The 14,043-nt window shown below is 35.9% G+C and overlaps 1 protein-coding gene across 1 annotated transcript; it reads right to left on the bottom strand.

The window, feature by feature from the left end:
* Window positions 1-2,450: 2,450 nt before the first annotated feature.
* On the bottom strand, window positions 2,451-11,968 carry LOC108667163 (histone deacetylase HDAC1). Its single transcript, XM_018154152.2, has 5 exons — window positions 11,860-11,968; window positions 7,441-7,553; window positions 7,031-7,148; window positions 6,556-6,707; window positions 2,451-5,633 (listed from the first exon to the last, which is right to left on the bottom strand). The coding sequence occupies exons 1-5, from the start codon at window positions 11,906-11,908 to the stop codon at window positions 4,605-4,607; spliced, it is 1,461 nt and encodes a 486-aa protein (XP_018009641.1). The 5' UTR covers window positions 11,909-11,968; the 3' UTR covers window positions 2,451-4,604.
* Window positions 11,969-14,043: the final 2,075 nt, after the last annotated feature.

Genomic DNA, 14,043 nt, shown 5'->3' with positions numbered 1-14,043 from the left:
TTTTTCTGGTTTCAAATAGCAATGCTCCACTGCTCTGCGCAAAGTTCTAGATTTTCTCAATTTTAGTTGAAAATTTTAAATGTTAAAAGTTCGTTGTTTGCAAACTTATGTGTAAAAAACTTTCATGTAGTTTCATCACTACGTACTTTCACAGTGAGATTGACTGCACAAACATTCGAGCGCTGGAGCCATGTCGTTACGGTTATTGTTTGGATGATTTCGCATATTTTACATTATTATTTAATGATGGTTATATAAATCATAACGATTATTATTTTAACGATAGCGCATATTATATATTATTATTTAATGATGGTTATATAAATCATAACGATTATTATTTTGACGATAGCGCATATTATATATTATTATTTAATTATGGTTATATAAATTATAACGAATATTATTTTGATGATGGCGCATTTTATATATATTTTTTTGTATGTTACGAATGATCACGACTGTTGAGTTGATACAGGCATATTGTGCATAGATACTTGTGCCTATTTCATATAAGTATATTTCTTGTCTCTTCCTAGACCCTCATCTTTTAGCTCAAAAGGGAAAGGTTCCGCTGTTGGTTTTATAGTCATAATCGTTTTTCTTGTACTACATTTTATTGTGTTCTTCCCTTTACAAGACAAGTTCAAAGAGCACCGAAGTATAGTTCCGAGTCATAGTTCCTAGCAATATTATAATTTTTGTAGAACTAGAAAGGATTGTATTATTATTATCAAGTAAGTTATTAATTTACACTATATTCAGCATTTTACTTGAATGTCACCGCCGCATCACTTTTCCTCATTTGACCAAATTGAAATAAGGTTTACACCCAGAAAAATGGATGGGTTGTGTTGTCCAAATAGTGAAACACTTTATGCATGTAGTGACACACTCTATGCACTGATTCGGGGCTTATTCCGCTGAAAACTGGATTAGGATGGCCCGCAAAAAGTGCATCGCTATTTGGACAAATCTCTTAAGCTTGTCTGAGTGTACCTTTAATGTTGCGCTTGCCAATACCGCGCTGCATCTCAGCAACTTTTCGCCGAGTTAGTTACTGCCTTTTGACTTGATCTCCTTAAATACTAATAATTTTATTCGAAATGTATTCTTATATTTCATTTATAAATAACTTGAAAAATCTAGTTGATGAATTGCCAGTTGTGAATAAAGGGTTAATTAAGCGGTAACATCTCAGCTGAAGGTCTGTGTGACAATACTGCCTAGCTCCCAAATTAGAATATATACCGAAAATGTGACAAAATTTGATTTAACAGTGCGCACAAAAACTAAGACTGTGTGATGAAACTTGGGAAATTAAATTATAATTGATTATGTAAGAGGTATTGATTTAGGATGAAAAATCGGAAAAGAGTAGGAATGGTGTCATTGTGTAAATTTTTTGAATGGATGTTACGCAATGTCATTAGCGACTTGAACTCCAGACTAAACCGTTGTACGATTGCATAGACACGCGAAGGTCGGTCTCATCGTAGCCCTATAATGTAAACCTGTCTCAAAACACCACAATATCTACCTAAAGAAATGATCGGGTTACGACTACCTTTTAATATTTCCTTGTATTCGATGAATGTTTTCACTGTCGCATCTTATTTATTGACCTCATTAACGTGTCCAGCAGAGCCCCAATATAAAGAAAGAATTCCTGACCGGGAGCATTTCATTTACCATTCATGTTGGGCTTATTTCTTCCATTGCATTTACGAGTACGTAAATGTGTAGATGATCGACGCCAAAAATATTTCTTGCTCAGCGAACATTTTCTGCACTCAATATCTGCTTTAATTCTAGGCTAAGATTGATTTCATATTACAATTGACTCACAATTGCGCTCTGGAGTAAAGCTAATATTTCATCCACTCTGAAACTCCTAGTACCTACCTGAGAATACGAGTATTCTTCATCCGGTTCCGTAACTCATGCACGACTCCGATGTCTCGATTTATCTTCCACCTAAGGAGTTCCTTTGCACAAATTCAAGTTAAAAAGAGTCCTGATCAGTTAATTCAAAATCGTCAAACATATCAACATTGGAATAATCGTCTAATATGAAAGAATAATAAGCGATTCTCAGGAGCGCTGGGATCAAGCCGGCGAACCGTGAAGAGGAAAGAACGAACACGTAACCAGGGGTCTCACCTTCCCATGACTTGTGTTGGAATATTGAAGTGTGCTGGGGTTTCGTTTCATGCACCGAGATGCAGGCTCTGGTAAGTTTATTCAAGACTTAACTGGAGCAGTATACTGAATAATCTGTATGATGCACATGGTAATAGCATGCCAAACCACCTTCGTGCTCCTCAGTAAAAAATTAATCAGCATTTTGTTCTTCGCAACAGAGCATTGTAGCGAAATTTTTTTACAATAAAATGAAGAAATGTGGCTGTGAAAATGTACGAAACTACACAGGACGATGAATAGTAAGGTTTTCCATGTTCAATTTATTAAAACAATATTTCCAGTCCTCGACACTACATCAAGGATCAACATCAAGTACTTAGTAAAACGGCAGTGATGATCTGTGCAAGCTGGAAGTATGGCCCGGGCTTGGGGATCCACTCGCTTGGATAGTTCGTTTCATGCAACAAGTCACATTATCAAAAGACAACGGATAATAAAGGCGCACAAAATTAATAAGAAGCCAATTGATAATCCCTAATTTGTATCGTGAATAATAATTGATTGCACCAGGAATGCTCAATCATAAGAAAAATGTACGAACATGAATTGGGAGCTCTCAGTTATTCTTTCACGCAGCTATTCAAAATTGACTTCGTGGAATAAAATTAAAAGTGAGAAAATAAGTAAACGAACAAAAATTATAGAACTAGCGGTCTATTTTCCAAGTATTTAAGAACAAAGTTTAAAAAGATGAAGCAACTAATCCAAATGAATGTTCGTAAGGTGAATAATCTAGATTAGTTGCTTTATCTTCGAGTAAAGTCATACCCACTGAGCAGCAATCGTTTAAATTTCCATTTGCATCACGAAGACAGATTCTTGATGAACATTTATAACCCACGACATGGCATTTTAGTAAATTGAGTTCAACCGCATGGTGTCACAGCACCTCAGACATGTTCAAGTAGCGAAATGAACACGGGTATTGTGCATTAAATACCGAAACTAACGTCACGATTTAAAATTTAACTGCATTGAATATTGAACACCATAAATGAGAATTAGGAATTTTTAACGAATTAAAATGTCCTTAAGACTCAACAAGTTGAGAAAATAGAGACTAAGTACAAATTTTGTTGCTGGTTTCAATGAAAAAAAAAAACGAATGAATCCGTAATTGGATGGTGCGCTGAATAGGCATTTGCAGTTAATAAAAATGTCGAGTTCTGATACCTAGGATACCCGTTTCTAAGGAATTTTCTATACTGGTTTGAATAAATAAATCTTATGAATATTCTACATCTAGGTAAGAGAATACATTCTCAAGGTCAATATTAAACTAAGGATAACCATATTCAGCGAATAGACCTGGAAATACACTGGTAGGGAAAATGTCGCTCGCCCAATTAAAAAAAAGTCTTCTAATAAGCAATGCTAGATTTATGAATGAAGTAAAAAGTGATGGTCGAAACGATAAATCCGGTTTCATGAGAACACGTATTCGGAGTAACCGGTACATGGCATGAAACTAATATGAAGGCTCTCAATCATATTCAAAGGTCAACACTGGCATTTACATGATTACTGACAAATAAATGTCAAGTGCTGCCAAGAAAAACTAATAAATTGCAGATAATCATGAAACCATAAGTCATAATTGATAACAATCCGCTTATAGAGAGCAATTGATGTTGGAACATAACCGTAGACCACATATCAAGCATCGTCTCAACTCTTGAAACCATCGAGTGACTCCATTCGCTGGCATTGACCAAAGAAAGGACGATCGAGAATGATCAATATTGAGTAAGAGGGCAAATTTCACACTATTTTGGCTGATGCGGCTAGTCGCAGCCGCGAAACTTGAAGAAAGGTGGGCACTCGCTCAAATTCGCGTTCTCTATCAATTAAGGTACCTACAAGTGTGCTTCAAAGTCTATGAGCGATGAACATGGCCCTATGAAAATTATGTTCGCAATCTCCGTCTTAGCCAACCAGCTATGAAACATGAGGATTCTACACTGAATTATAATACTTCGCATGGTTAAAATTTTTTCGTTTTAGTGGTCCAATTGTAAAATTTGGACTTAATTTGACAGGTTTATTATGTACACCATAACAGCCTACTGACTTGCGACTTCGATAAAAATGAGCTATGAATGGAATACTTGGTTGGCTGAGAGAAAAATATAGCTCGATTCTAGCATATATACAAGGAATATAGCACGCACTCTGTTCTATATATATGTACGAGTTTCTTTATACAGTTCATTATGAAGAACTGAGCTGGTGGAGCACGTTTCTTCAAACAGAGCCAAGTGTGTCAAGTAGGTAGAATTTCATCAAAGATTTACATGTGATAGCAATAAAAGAATATAAAAGTAAAATTCAGCGGAGAAATAAAAAACCTCGATTCACAAGATAAGAAGATTACGAAAAATCCTTAATTATCAGCCGCTTCATGTTTCTTGTTTGGAATCCCCGGCCGCCCCGCCTTCTTTCTCCGCAACAGCAGATGCCGCTCCAATGGCTGACTTCTCAGCTCCGTTACTGGCCGCCCCTTCTTCAGCACCAGCAGCTCCCCCATTCTTTTTCTTCTTGTTCAGCTTGTAAGAGCGATCATCCCGGCGACCATCGCCACCTTCGTCCTCCGAGTCCGAGTATTCGTTGTCGGGCGCGACGCGCTTGTCGGAGGCGCGGATGCTGATGCGCTCGTCGGGGTTTGCTTTGTCTTCATCGTCGCTCTCCTCGGCCACGCCGTCCTCGGGTATGGCGATGCTCTGGACGCCGGGGGCATGAGGTAGCATACGCAGGTTCTCAAAAAGACGTGTCTTTATTTTGTCCATGTATTCCGGTGTGTTCTGGTTAGCCATGTTGCTCGGACTGATGTGAAGTTTGAAGTCAGGGCCGAAATATTCAAAGTAGTCATTGTATGGTAGTTCGTTGGCAATGTCCGCATTGAGAGCTACCGCAGTCTCATATGTCCAACATCGAGCTACATTTCTGATGGTGTAGCCACCTCCTCCGAGAAGCAATAAAGGCAGGTTATATTTCTTAACAAACTCAACACATTTTGCGTGTCCTTTAAGAGTGAGGTTAAAGCAACCCAGTCTATCACCGGAAAGTGAGTCAGCTCCACACTGTAGCACGATAGCCGAAGGTTGATAGGTCTCCATTACCTTCGTCATGATGGGCTCGAAAATGCTTTGGTAGCTTTCATCTTCAATACCGTCCCTCAGTGGGAAGTTGACAGCATAATACTTGCCTTTACCTGCACCTATGTCACGCAAGTCTCCCGTGCCAGGGAAATATTCACCATATTTGTGGAAGGAAACAGTCATGACCCTATCAGTGGTGTAGAAGGCCTCTTCAACACCATCCCCGTGATGAATGTCGATGTCAATGTAAAGAACCCTCTGGTGATATTTGAGAAGCTCTAAAATGGCAAGTACTATGTCATTAACATAGCAAAAGCCAGATGCCTCACTCTGCAAGAGAAATCAAGAAGAAAAATATGAACAAAGAATGCTAACATAAACCCAATCTCATTCAAATTTTGTGATTAATTAAATAGCTTCAATCCCTAGCATGGCAATTTATTTGGGATTTTTGCTCACTTCAAATTGTTCCCAAAGGTTTAGAAAACAGTTGGTGAACTTATTCTATTGCATGGCATAAGACCAATTGTCTTATGCAAGCAGGTTCATGAAATACTTAATTATGATGAGCATTTCCTATGTGTACCAATTCAGTAGCCCGGAATTTGGATTTAATTACTCATCTGTCCTAGTATGAATGCAATTATTTACTAATAGTAATAATAATATTCATAGAATGTTCTATACTATACTGTACTAATTCTAATAGTAGCATACTACTTCAAGCGACCTCGGCCATCCGCGCAAATCACGTTCCACTTCAGCCGATATTGAGGTTCGCTGCCACAGCTCAAGGCACTCTGCTTCACTAAATCTACTGCCATATTTTTCAGTTTGTGCGGTATTTATTAGTGTTTTCTTATGCTTATATTAGCTTGGCATATCCGGCTCAAGAATGAGGGAAGCATCGGTTAAAGTGAAGTGAAAGGGCAGAGAATATTGCGGTTACCGCGAAACCTGGAAATGGGCTGCAATTGAGCAACGTCAGATTTGATATAAAATGTACAAGTATATTCTTTTCTTGTGTTTCACATACAAGGTTTTGAGTGCAATCTTCATCAAAAGTTTACATAAATTCGCCATAAGCAAACCCATGTAAATGTGAGCTTCAAAGACAATATAAAAAAATTGAATCCACCCGAAACAAGAACTGGTTACTTTAAAATTTCATTACAGGAAACAGGGTGAAAATTGTGCCTGAGTGAGTGAGTCTGCCTGATGTTGCTTTGATGCTGATCTTTAGAAGACTTACCTTTTTAGCGTGATGAAGCCCGCCTGCCCAGTTGATGGCGAGATCACAAGCTTGTTTGTTCAGTTTGACAGCTCCTGCTATGCTGCCACCAGCAGACAGCTGACAGAACTCGTACAGGCCATCAAATACAGGACAGTCTTCTCCAACGTTAACTGCAAAAAACAATCAAACTTGAGAAATTTAAAAAGTACTATCAACTTTGTAAAAATGTACAAAAATTAATGCATACAATAAGTTTTATGAAGTCTTTAATCATCTCCTTGCTGAAGATATGAGAAAATAAATGTAGTAAACTAAATTAAATAGATGAATACAATGAAGTAACAGGCAACAATGCAAAATTTTTTCAGTCACAGTATAAGCTCATATCTGAAAGATGTTCCGAACAAGTTATAATAGCAACATCAGCAATTATCATGGGAGTTACCAACACATCAATTGATCAGGGACAATTACAACAAGCCTTAACACTTACACTTTTGCATTTGTTTGTTGTATTCATTCATATTATCTGGTCGGATTGAGCGGATGAAGCGGATATAGTCATCCGAGTGGAACTTGGTCATCTCGTCTTGAGTGGCTTTGTGTGGACGCTGCAATACAAATAGAACTTAGCAAAATTCTTGCATCACACAAACATGTACCTGATGGCTTGCATCTTACATGAATTTAGAACTTTGAGGCAAGTGAATACATAGCCTTAAATAGGGACTAATAAAACTCAATAACCAAAGGAGTCACATAACTGGATCTTTACACCATTCTAATTTTCTGCTCAGAATATACCAGTACAAAGAATGTAAAAAAAAGTACCTAATACAATTAATTCCTAAATAATCAAATTCTAGATGCTTTCTTGTTTTAGTCCAGGCAAATACCACTTACATAAATTTCCATCTTCCTGTACAGACCATAGTTGAGGAGGAGGTTGTGTGTCATGCGAATACGGTGAGGCTTCATAGGATGTCCTTGTCCATAGTAATAGTTGCCAATATCACCTGCAAATAGCCATTCACTATTAATGATGTTTCGAGTTCATCCCTAACCTTAAAATGCTGCCATAATTATGGAGCATAAAAATTTAATGAATCACCAACTTTTACACATCTATTAGGCTTGAGATAATAGCCAATGCAAGAGTGAATGCATCGCTTAAATAATAATGAAAATTAAAAATGAAAACTCTATGCAATATTAACCAAAAATCTTCAATACCATATATACATATATATATATATATATATATATATACATATATATCAAGACTTAATAGTCAGGTGTTGAAAATGAAAAATTTTGAAATGATTAGAGCACAAATAAAAATATGCACTATCTGAACATAGAAGTATCTTATTTATATAGCATTTACATTCCTAATTAATTAGTGCCCATACATTATCAATATAAGCCACTATTTTCAAGAGGCTGTGTGTGAAATCTGGTGCCAAATCTTTCCCTCTGCCTTTGTTTGAAAAAGCAAATGAATGATTCTAGATTTATTAATCAGAAATTCATAAACTCTGTAATTTAGGTTTGCTTTCAACTCTTCTATTTCATTAGCTTTTGAAATTTTCATTCTTAGGGTATACATGTACAAATGATTTTCATTAATATATATAAAATAAAAAAATTACATGATGACTTGTAATTGTGGACTGGAAATTGTTTCAAGTATTTCAATAAGTAAATCAGGTTCAGGATATACATAACATTATAGAAATTCAGGTTTAATAACATCATGCACAGGTATATACCTTCAAACAGGGTAAAAAGGGACGGGCAGGGTAAATCAGGACGCGCATCCCACATTTTGTAGAAATAATGTAGCAGCTAAACTAATCAAAATATTGCAAAACTAAAAATAGTGGCATAAACTTCAACATTTTTACTACGTATCTATTATGAATAAAGCTAGTCAAGAAATCAAACATTTACCATCTCTAAAAAATCACTGAAAAAAGTATGAAAAGTGCGATTTTGGAAAAGTACCTTAGCTAAGGTCTGGAGCAAAAATAAAATCTTTGCCGTATTAAAAAATTTTACTTCCATAAAAGTTGCACACAGGTGTTGACTTGAAAACGTAATCAACAGAATTCGCCTATCTTGTTCCAAAATAATATGCGTTTAAAAAGTACTTTTTAAATGCCACACTCCTAAAGAGGCCGGTGTCTCCGATGCTACACATGTACAATGAATTTCATAATATATTTTTAAAGATTTAGATATTTTTTTGTATTCTGTCAATTGATTCATGAATCGTCTCCGACTTTACACAATTATGCAAAATTTCAGATCGATTGGGCAGGTAGAAGTGTGTTGAATATCGATTATAAGATTTGTAGCTGACAGACAAGAAACAAGAAGTGAAGTTAAATAGAAGTGTGGAAGACAACACTTCCAAAGAATCCAGTGTCTCCAATCTTACAGATGTACAATGAATTTCTCATTTAATTTTTGAATTAAAAAAATTAGTTTTTCATTTTTTTTAAGATATAAATTTTTTAATATATAATTTTTTTCAAAATTAATTATTCTATTAATTGATTCATGCATTGCCTCTGACTTCACACAAGTGTGCAAAATTTCAGATCAATTAGACAGGTAAAAGTGTGTCAGATATCAGTTATAAGATTTGTAGCTGCCAAAAATTATTTTTTCAATTTTTTAATAATGAAAAACTTTTTTTTTTATTTTTAAAATCTTTTATTTTGACATTTGATTCATGCATTGTCTCCAACTTTACACAAGTGTGCAAAATTTCAGATCGATAGGATAAGTAGAAGTGTGTTAAATTTCGATGATAAGATTTGTAGCAGACAGACAGACAGACAGACAGACAGACTTAAATTTTAAATTTAAGCAAAAATTTAAATTTAAATAAAATCTTCTTGGGGAGCAGAACAGCCTGGATGTTAGGCAGAACTCCTAACATCCAGGTCACGCAATGCAATGGTCACTCCCTAAAGAAGCTTGTTGAGCTCCTTGTTGTTATGTTACATATAAAAGGAAGAGAAGAACTTTGGGGTACTGCTGGTAATAGGTGAGTATGCTCTGCATGTTTAAAATGCTTTAAAATGAAGTTTTATTTCAAGTGTCCCTTTTTACCCCATTTCCAGATTAATTCAGGAGCCTTTTATATTGCATCTGACACCTTACAAATAGCATATGGAATTTTTTTTAAGATGCCATTCGATAACCCTCGCAAAGAGCTATAAAATGAACCTAAACTTATTTTGTGAAATGTTTCATGGTAAGAAGTAATTAACAAAAAATGCTCAAAACGTTCCCTTTTTACCCCATTTGATGGTACTGTTGTAATGGATGAGTACATTTTGCATGCTTCAAATGTTTTAAAATTGAGTTTTATTTTTCAAGTGTCCCAGATTACCCCATTCTCAAGGCCAGGGGTAATTCAGGATGCTTTTAATTTGCGTCTAGCATTTTATGAATAGTATATGGAATTTTTTTGAAGATGCCATGCAATAGCCCTCACAAAAAGCTCTAAAATAAGCATAAATTGTTTATGAAATGTTTCATGGCAAGAAGTTATTAATGAAAAATGAGCAAAACTGTCCCTTATTACCCAGTTTGATGGTATACATCCCACATCAATTATTGTCATGCAAATACTATAAAACATGGCAACATGGACCATTGACGAGGTCATTCAGGAGTCATAAACAATTTTTCCAAGGCAATAACCTTTTGAGTATAGGGTTTCTTTTCTTGAATGTCAAAACAGTCCAAGTCACCTCTTCAATGGTCCAAATCGCCTCAATTTAGGGTACCATTGATTCTACCAAACAAGTTATAAATTTCAGTATCAAATTACAAATTTGTTCAGGATAGGGTTAAAGAATTATTATTAAAAATCTATTTGAATATTTTACCAAAAAATAAGAGGTAAAATTTGTCTGTTTGCTAGAAAAGTTAGTTGAATGAGTAATCATACTCAGAAGGTTTTTATTTTGAAGGTTGTTTACAAAAATATATTCAACTTCAAAGTTCAATCTCAATTGAAAGCTTCTAAATTTGTCATTATCATTATCAACCATTGTGATTTTTGTTTCATTAATGAGTGGTACAAGTCAAGAAATTAAGGAATTTAAAAACAATGATCTTCTATTAGCTTACAATTATTGCATAGAACAACCATAATTAGCTCCTATCTTCAATTATTTTGTGATTATTGCATTAAGATGGCAAACAACTGACTTTTTTATCTTCTCAGTGCACTTGTATGACATTTTAATTACTTCTTTAGGATATTCAGGACAATTTTAAACTAGATCAGGCAATTAGGAATGAGCAAATTCTAAAAAATCACTCATTTGCCACTCTGCACTGAACAGGTCAACAATTAACTTCTTAGGTGGTACCTTCATTTAGCTAGCAATTGTGCTAATGCTGCAGAGGTCAAGCATTTTTTGGCAACATGGCATCATGCTCCGTACATTTACATGAAAAATTAAAAACTTTGTACAAGAAACAAATATGTTATGATAGATTTAAGAAGCAAAATTTAGGAAATCATTAGTATTCACTTATTTCACTATTCCAAGGAAATTCGTATTGTCAACATTTTCATGATTAGAAATAAGAAGCACAAAATTTTCAATTTAAGAAGCACAAGATTAAGATGATTGATGAATTTAAACTCTGTTAGTTCATTACCTTTAAATAGCTGGAAACTGGAATATTTAATTGGCCCTTTCTGTATTATCAGGCTACTTAAATTCCTTAAACAATGCTAGTAAAATTGAAAATTTTGCAGGTGATTTTAAAAAAAGCAGATATGTGCCATTTCACTTCATGAAAAAAATTAGGCAAGGTGAAGAGCCATACCCATAGGTAGTCTAGGGATGGGTAAAATTGCGTGCAAACGCAGGCATTCAAATATGTAAATCAAAATCAACACGTAAACATAATCTTTTTACTATTCTTGTTGGCTTCCGGACTCAATATAAAAAATTGTTCGGATGAAGTGACAAAAGAAAAAGTACGGTAGTGGAAGTTAACAAAATTCGACACGAAAATAGCATATTATAAGGCAATTTGGCAAGGAAACGGTTTCGAACATGAATTATGGTCGAAAAATATTTTAAATAACTATACTTGAAAATACCAGGCTAGCTAAGCTTTTCTGATAATCGCAGCATCTAAGTCCAAACCTCAACAACCAACCATTAGCGTCAGAATCGTACAGTTACAGATGGAGTAAATAACTGGCGACCCAAATAATTACTTATTTAGGAATTCATTCGTCATAAAGATCAGTTCCCACAAAATAGTTATGATACTCACTGTCATAGTAATAGCACACTTTTTTGCGGCTGTGCGGGGTTGAAGTCATTGTTTTACAAGTTAACGAGGACGCGTATGGGTTCACGTTATCACTCCTCGAACTTACCCGCTCGTGTGCTCATCACGCCTGACGTAATGCAGGTTCCCTAAATGTAGGGGAAAACATACTATTCTAGGGAACTGTTTTTTTATGATTTGGCATTTTAACCAATAATAATGAAATCAGGTTAATAATGAATTCTCTTTATTAAATCTAAAATATAAATAATATGAAATAAATAAACGAAGAACGCTTCTACCCCGATTCCTCATCATTCTCAGAGGACCATCGCTCCTGTTGATATAGTAATCCGTTAGTATGTCTTGACAGCCCCACTTTAATTTGTGAAATATGTCGAGTAAATATTAAACTAATTTTCGCTAGTTTCATCAATAGCTTTTTTTCTTCAAAAATTCTATACGGAATGTTTATTTTCTTACCTCAAAAATTACCCTGAATATCCGAGGAATGCTTGAAATCTCTAAAACATGGGAAGTACTTGGAACTAAGAGAAGCTTACATACAAGAAATGAATTTTTCAACTACAACATTATGCCATTTTTGAGGCGAACACGATAATATCTAACTTTATATAAATTTTTCCCACTAGAATTTTGATCAATTATACTTCGCAAATAATATAAAGTACCGTAAAGAAAAATCTGTAATGATAAACGAGTTTTCTAACTACCGTCGTAGACAAGTTTTGAATTCCGTTACATTGATTAAGAGTTAACCTCATTTAATGGGAGGAAACATATCGATTGGTTTTGTTTATCATAAGTTTTGTATTTACAGATAGGACAAGATAAAATTGCACCATAATTGTGAAATGACAAAGTTCCAGTCAAAGAGAGTTTAACTGAATTCAAATTACGGTCTCGGCGGATTACGATTACCTATTACTTTAGAACTTGAGATTGGCTACAAACTGGTTTGGTTTAGTGGCCACATGGTTACTAGCGCTTCATCTCTTCAGCTATCTCGCAATGAAAGTCAAGGCTCAACATCGCCAACGACGCAGGATGGCTCAATTATAGCAAATTTCTTAAATAAACCCAAGTGGTTTAAGGGCAGGGTGGCACAGTGGTTAAAGTTCAGACCGCAAAATGCTGTTGACGTTCTGCAATGTTAAGAATCGGCGACAGACCTACGGCCTAATAAACGCAGAAACTGCTATATTACCGCTATATATTAAAGGACAAGTCTTTTAATAAAGATTATGATTATGAAGCTTTCCAGTCTCAGTTATCGACGTCTGCGCGTTGACCTCATTGAAGTATACAAGTATACCAATGGTTTATGTAAGGTCCAGAAGGATTACTAGAGTTTGAAACCCACTACGCATCAGATCTGCAGTCAGATTTCAATCCCTGCGGGAAGGATCACTTTCCGTGGCAGTGCCGAGGCTGTCTAACGTCCTACCAAAGAATCTAACATAGTAGATTTTATTCACCCTTAGACCTTCAAGAGACGACTGGGCGTGTTCCTGGGCACAATCCCTTATCGCCCCTGCAACACTACCAGCGGCGAAAAGCAAGCAACATAATCGTGCATCAGCTGGCCCAAATGAGGGCGGATGCGCGATAGTCAGAGGCGGCGATCCATCGTGGCCTGGCATCTGCTACGTCCGAAACAAATACTAAGGATACAAGGGGCCACAGCTATAAGCTAAAAATTGTGGTGCAACTCACCCACGCGAAAACACTTTTTATCGTTTCGAGTGACCGACATGTGGAACAGATTTCCTGATGAACTTGTCGACGCTCCGAGTATGAAAGCGTTCAAGAACAGACTGGACAAGGCTACGCAGGAGCATATGTTTAGTCTTGAAATGCCGAGTACCCTACGGAACAACTAAGTCTAGTAGGTAACGATTTCAAACCACCGCCCGTTGAAAAGATTTGATCATAAGAGCCGTTTTTAGCGCATTTTCTCATTTGTGGAAAAGTGCACTATTGTGCTCGCCATGTCCGTCCGTCTGTCTGTCCGTTCGTGACTTCACGTTTTCGTCGACGAGAAAATGCGCTCTCTGTCACTCACTGCAGTGAGTGCTGAGCTATATTTTTTTTAGATCTGTGAACAAGTCACGAAAAGTACAAAAATCAGCGATAGGCCTATTCTTCTACGCCGAAGATACTATA

This window comes from Hyalella azteca, unplaced genomic scaffold, assembly GCF_000764305.2.
Source record: "Hyalella azteca isolate HAZT.00-mixed unplaced genomic scaffold, Hazt_2.0.2 contig10317, whole genome shotgun sequence".
In the NCBI taxonomy this organism is placed as follows: Eukaryota; Metazoa; Arthropoda; class Malacostraca; order Amphipoda; family Hyalellidae; genus Hyalella; species Hyalella azteca.
Note: the sequence above shows the minus strand (reverse complement) of the source record. Positions and strands in the feature narration are given on the sequence as shown.

Coding starts and splice junctions, on each gene's coding strand:
- LOC108667163 (XM_018154152.2), bottom strand. CDS start 11,908: ATGACTTCAACCCCGCACAGCCGCAAAAAAGTGTGCTATTACTATGAC. Junction 7,149..7,440: donor ACAGGAAGATGGAAATTTAT/GTAAGTGGTATT, acceptor TTTGTATTGCAG/CGTCCACACAAAGCCACTCA. Junction 6,708..7,030: donor CAACAAACAAATGCAAAAGT/GTAAGTGTTAAG, acceptor TGTTTTTTGCAG/TTAACGTTGGAGAAGACTGT.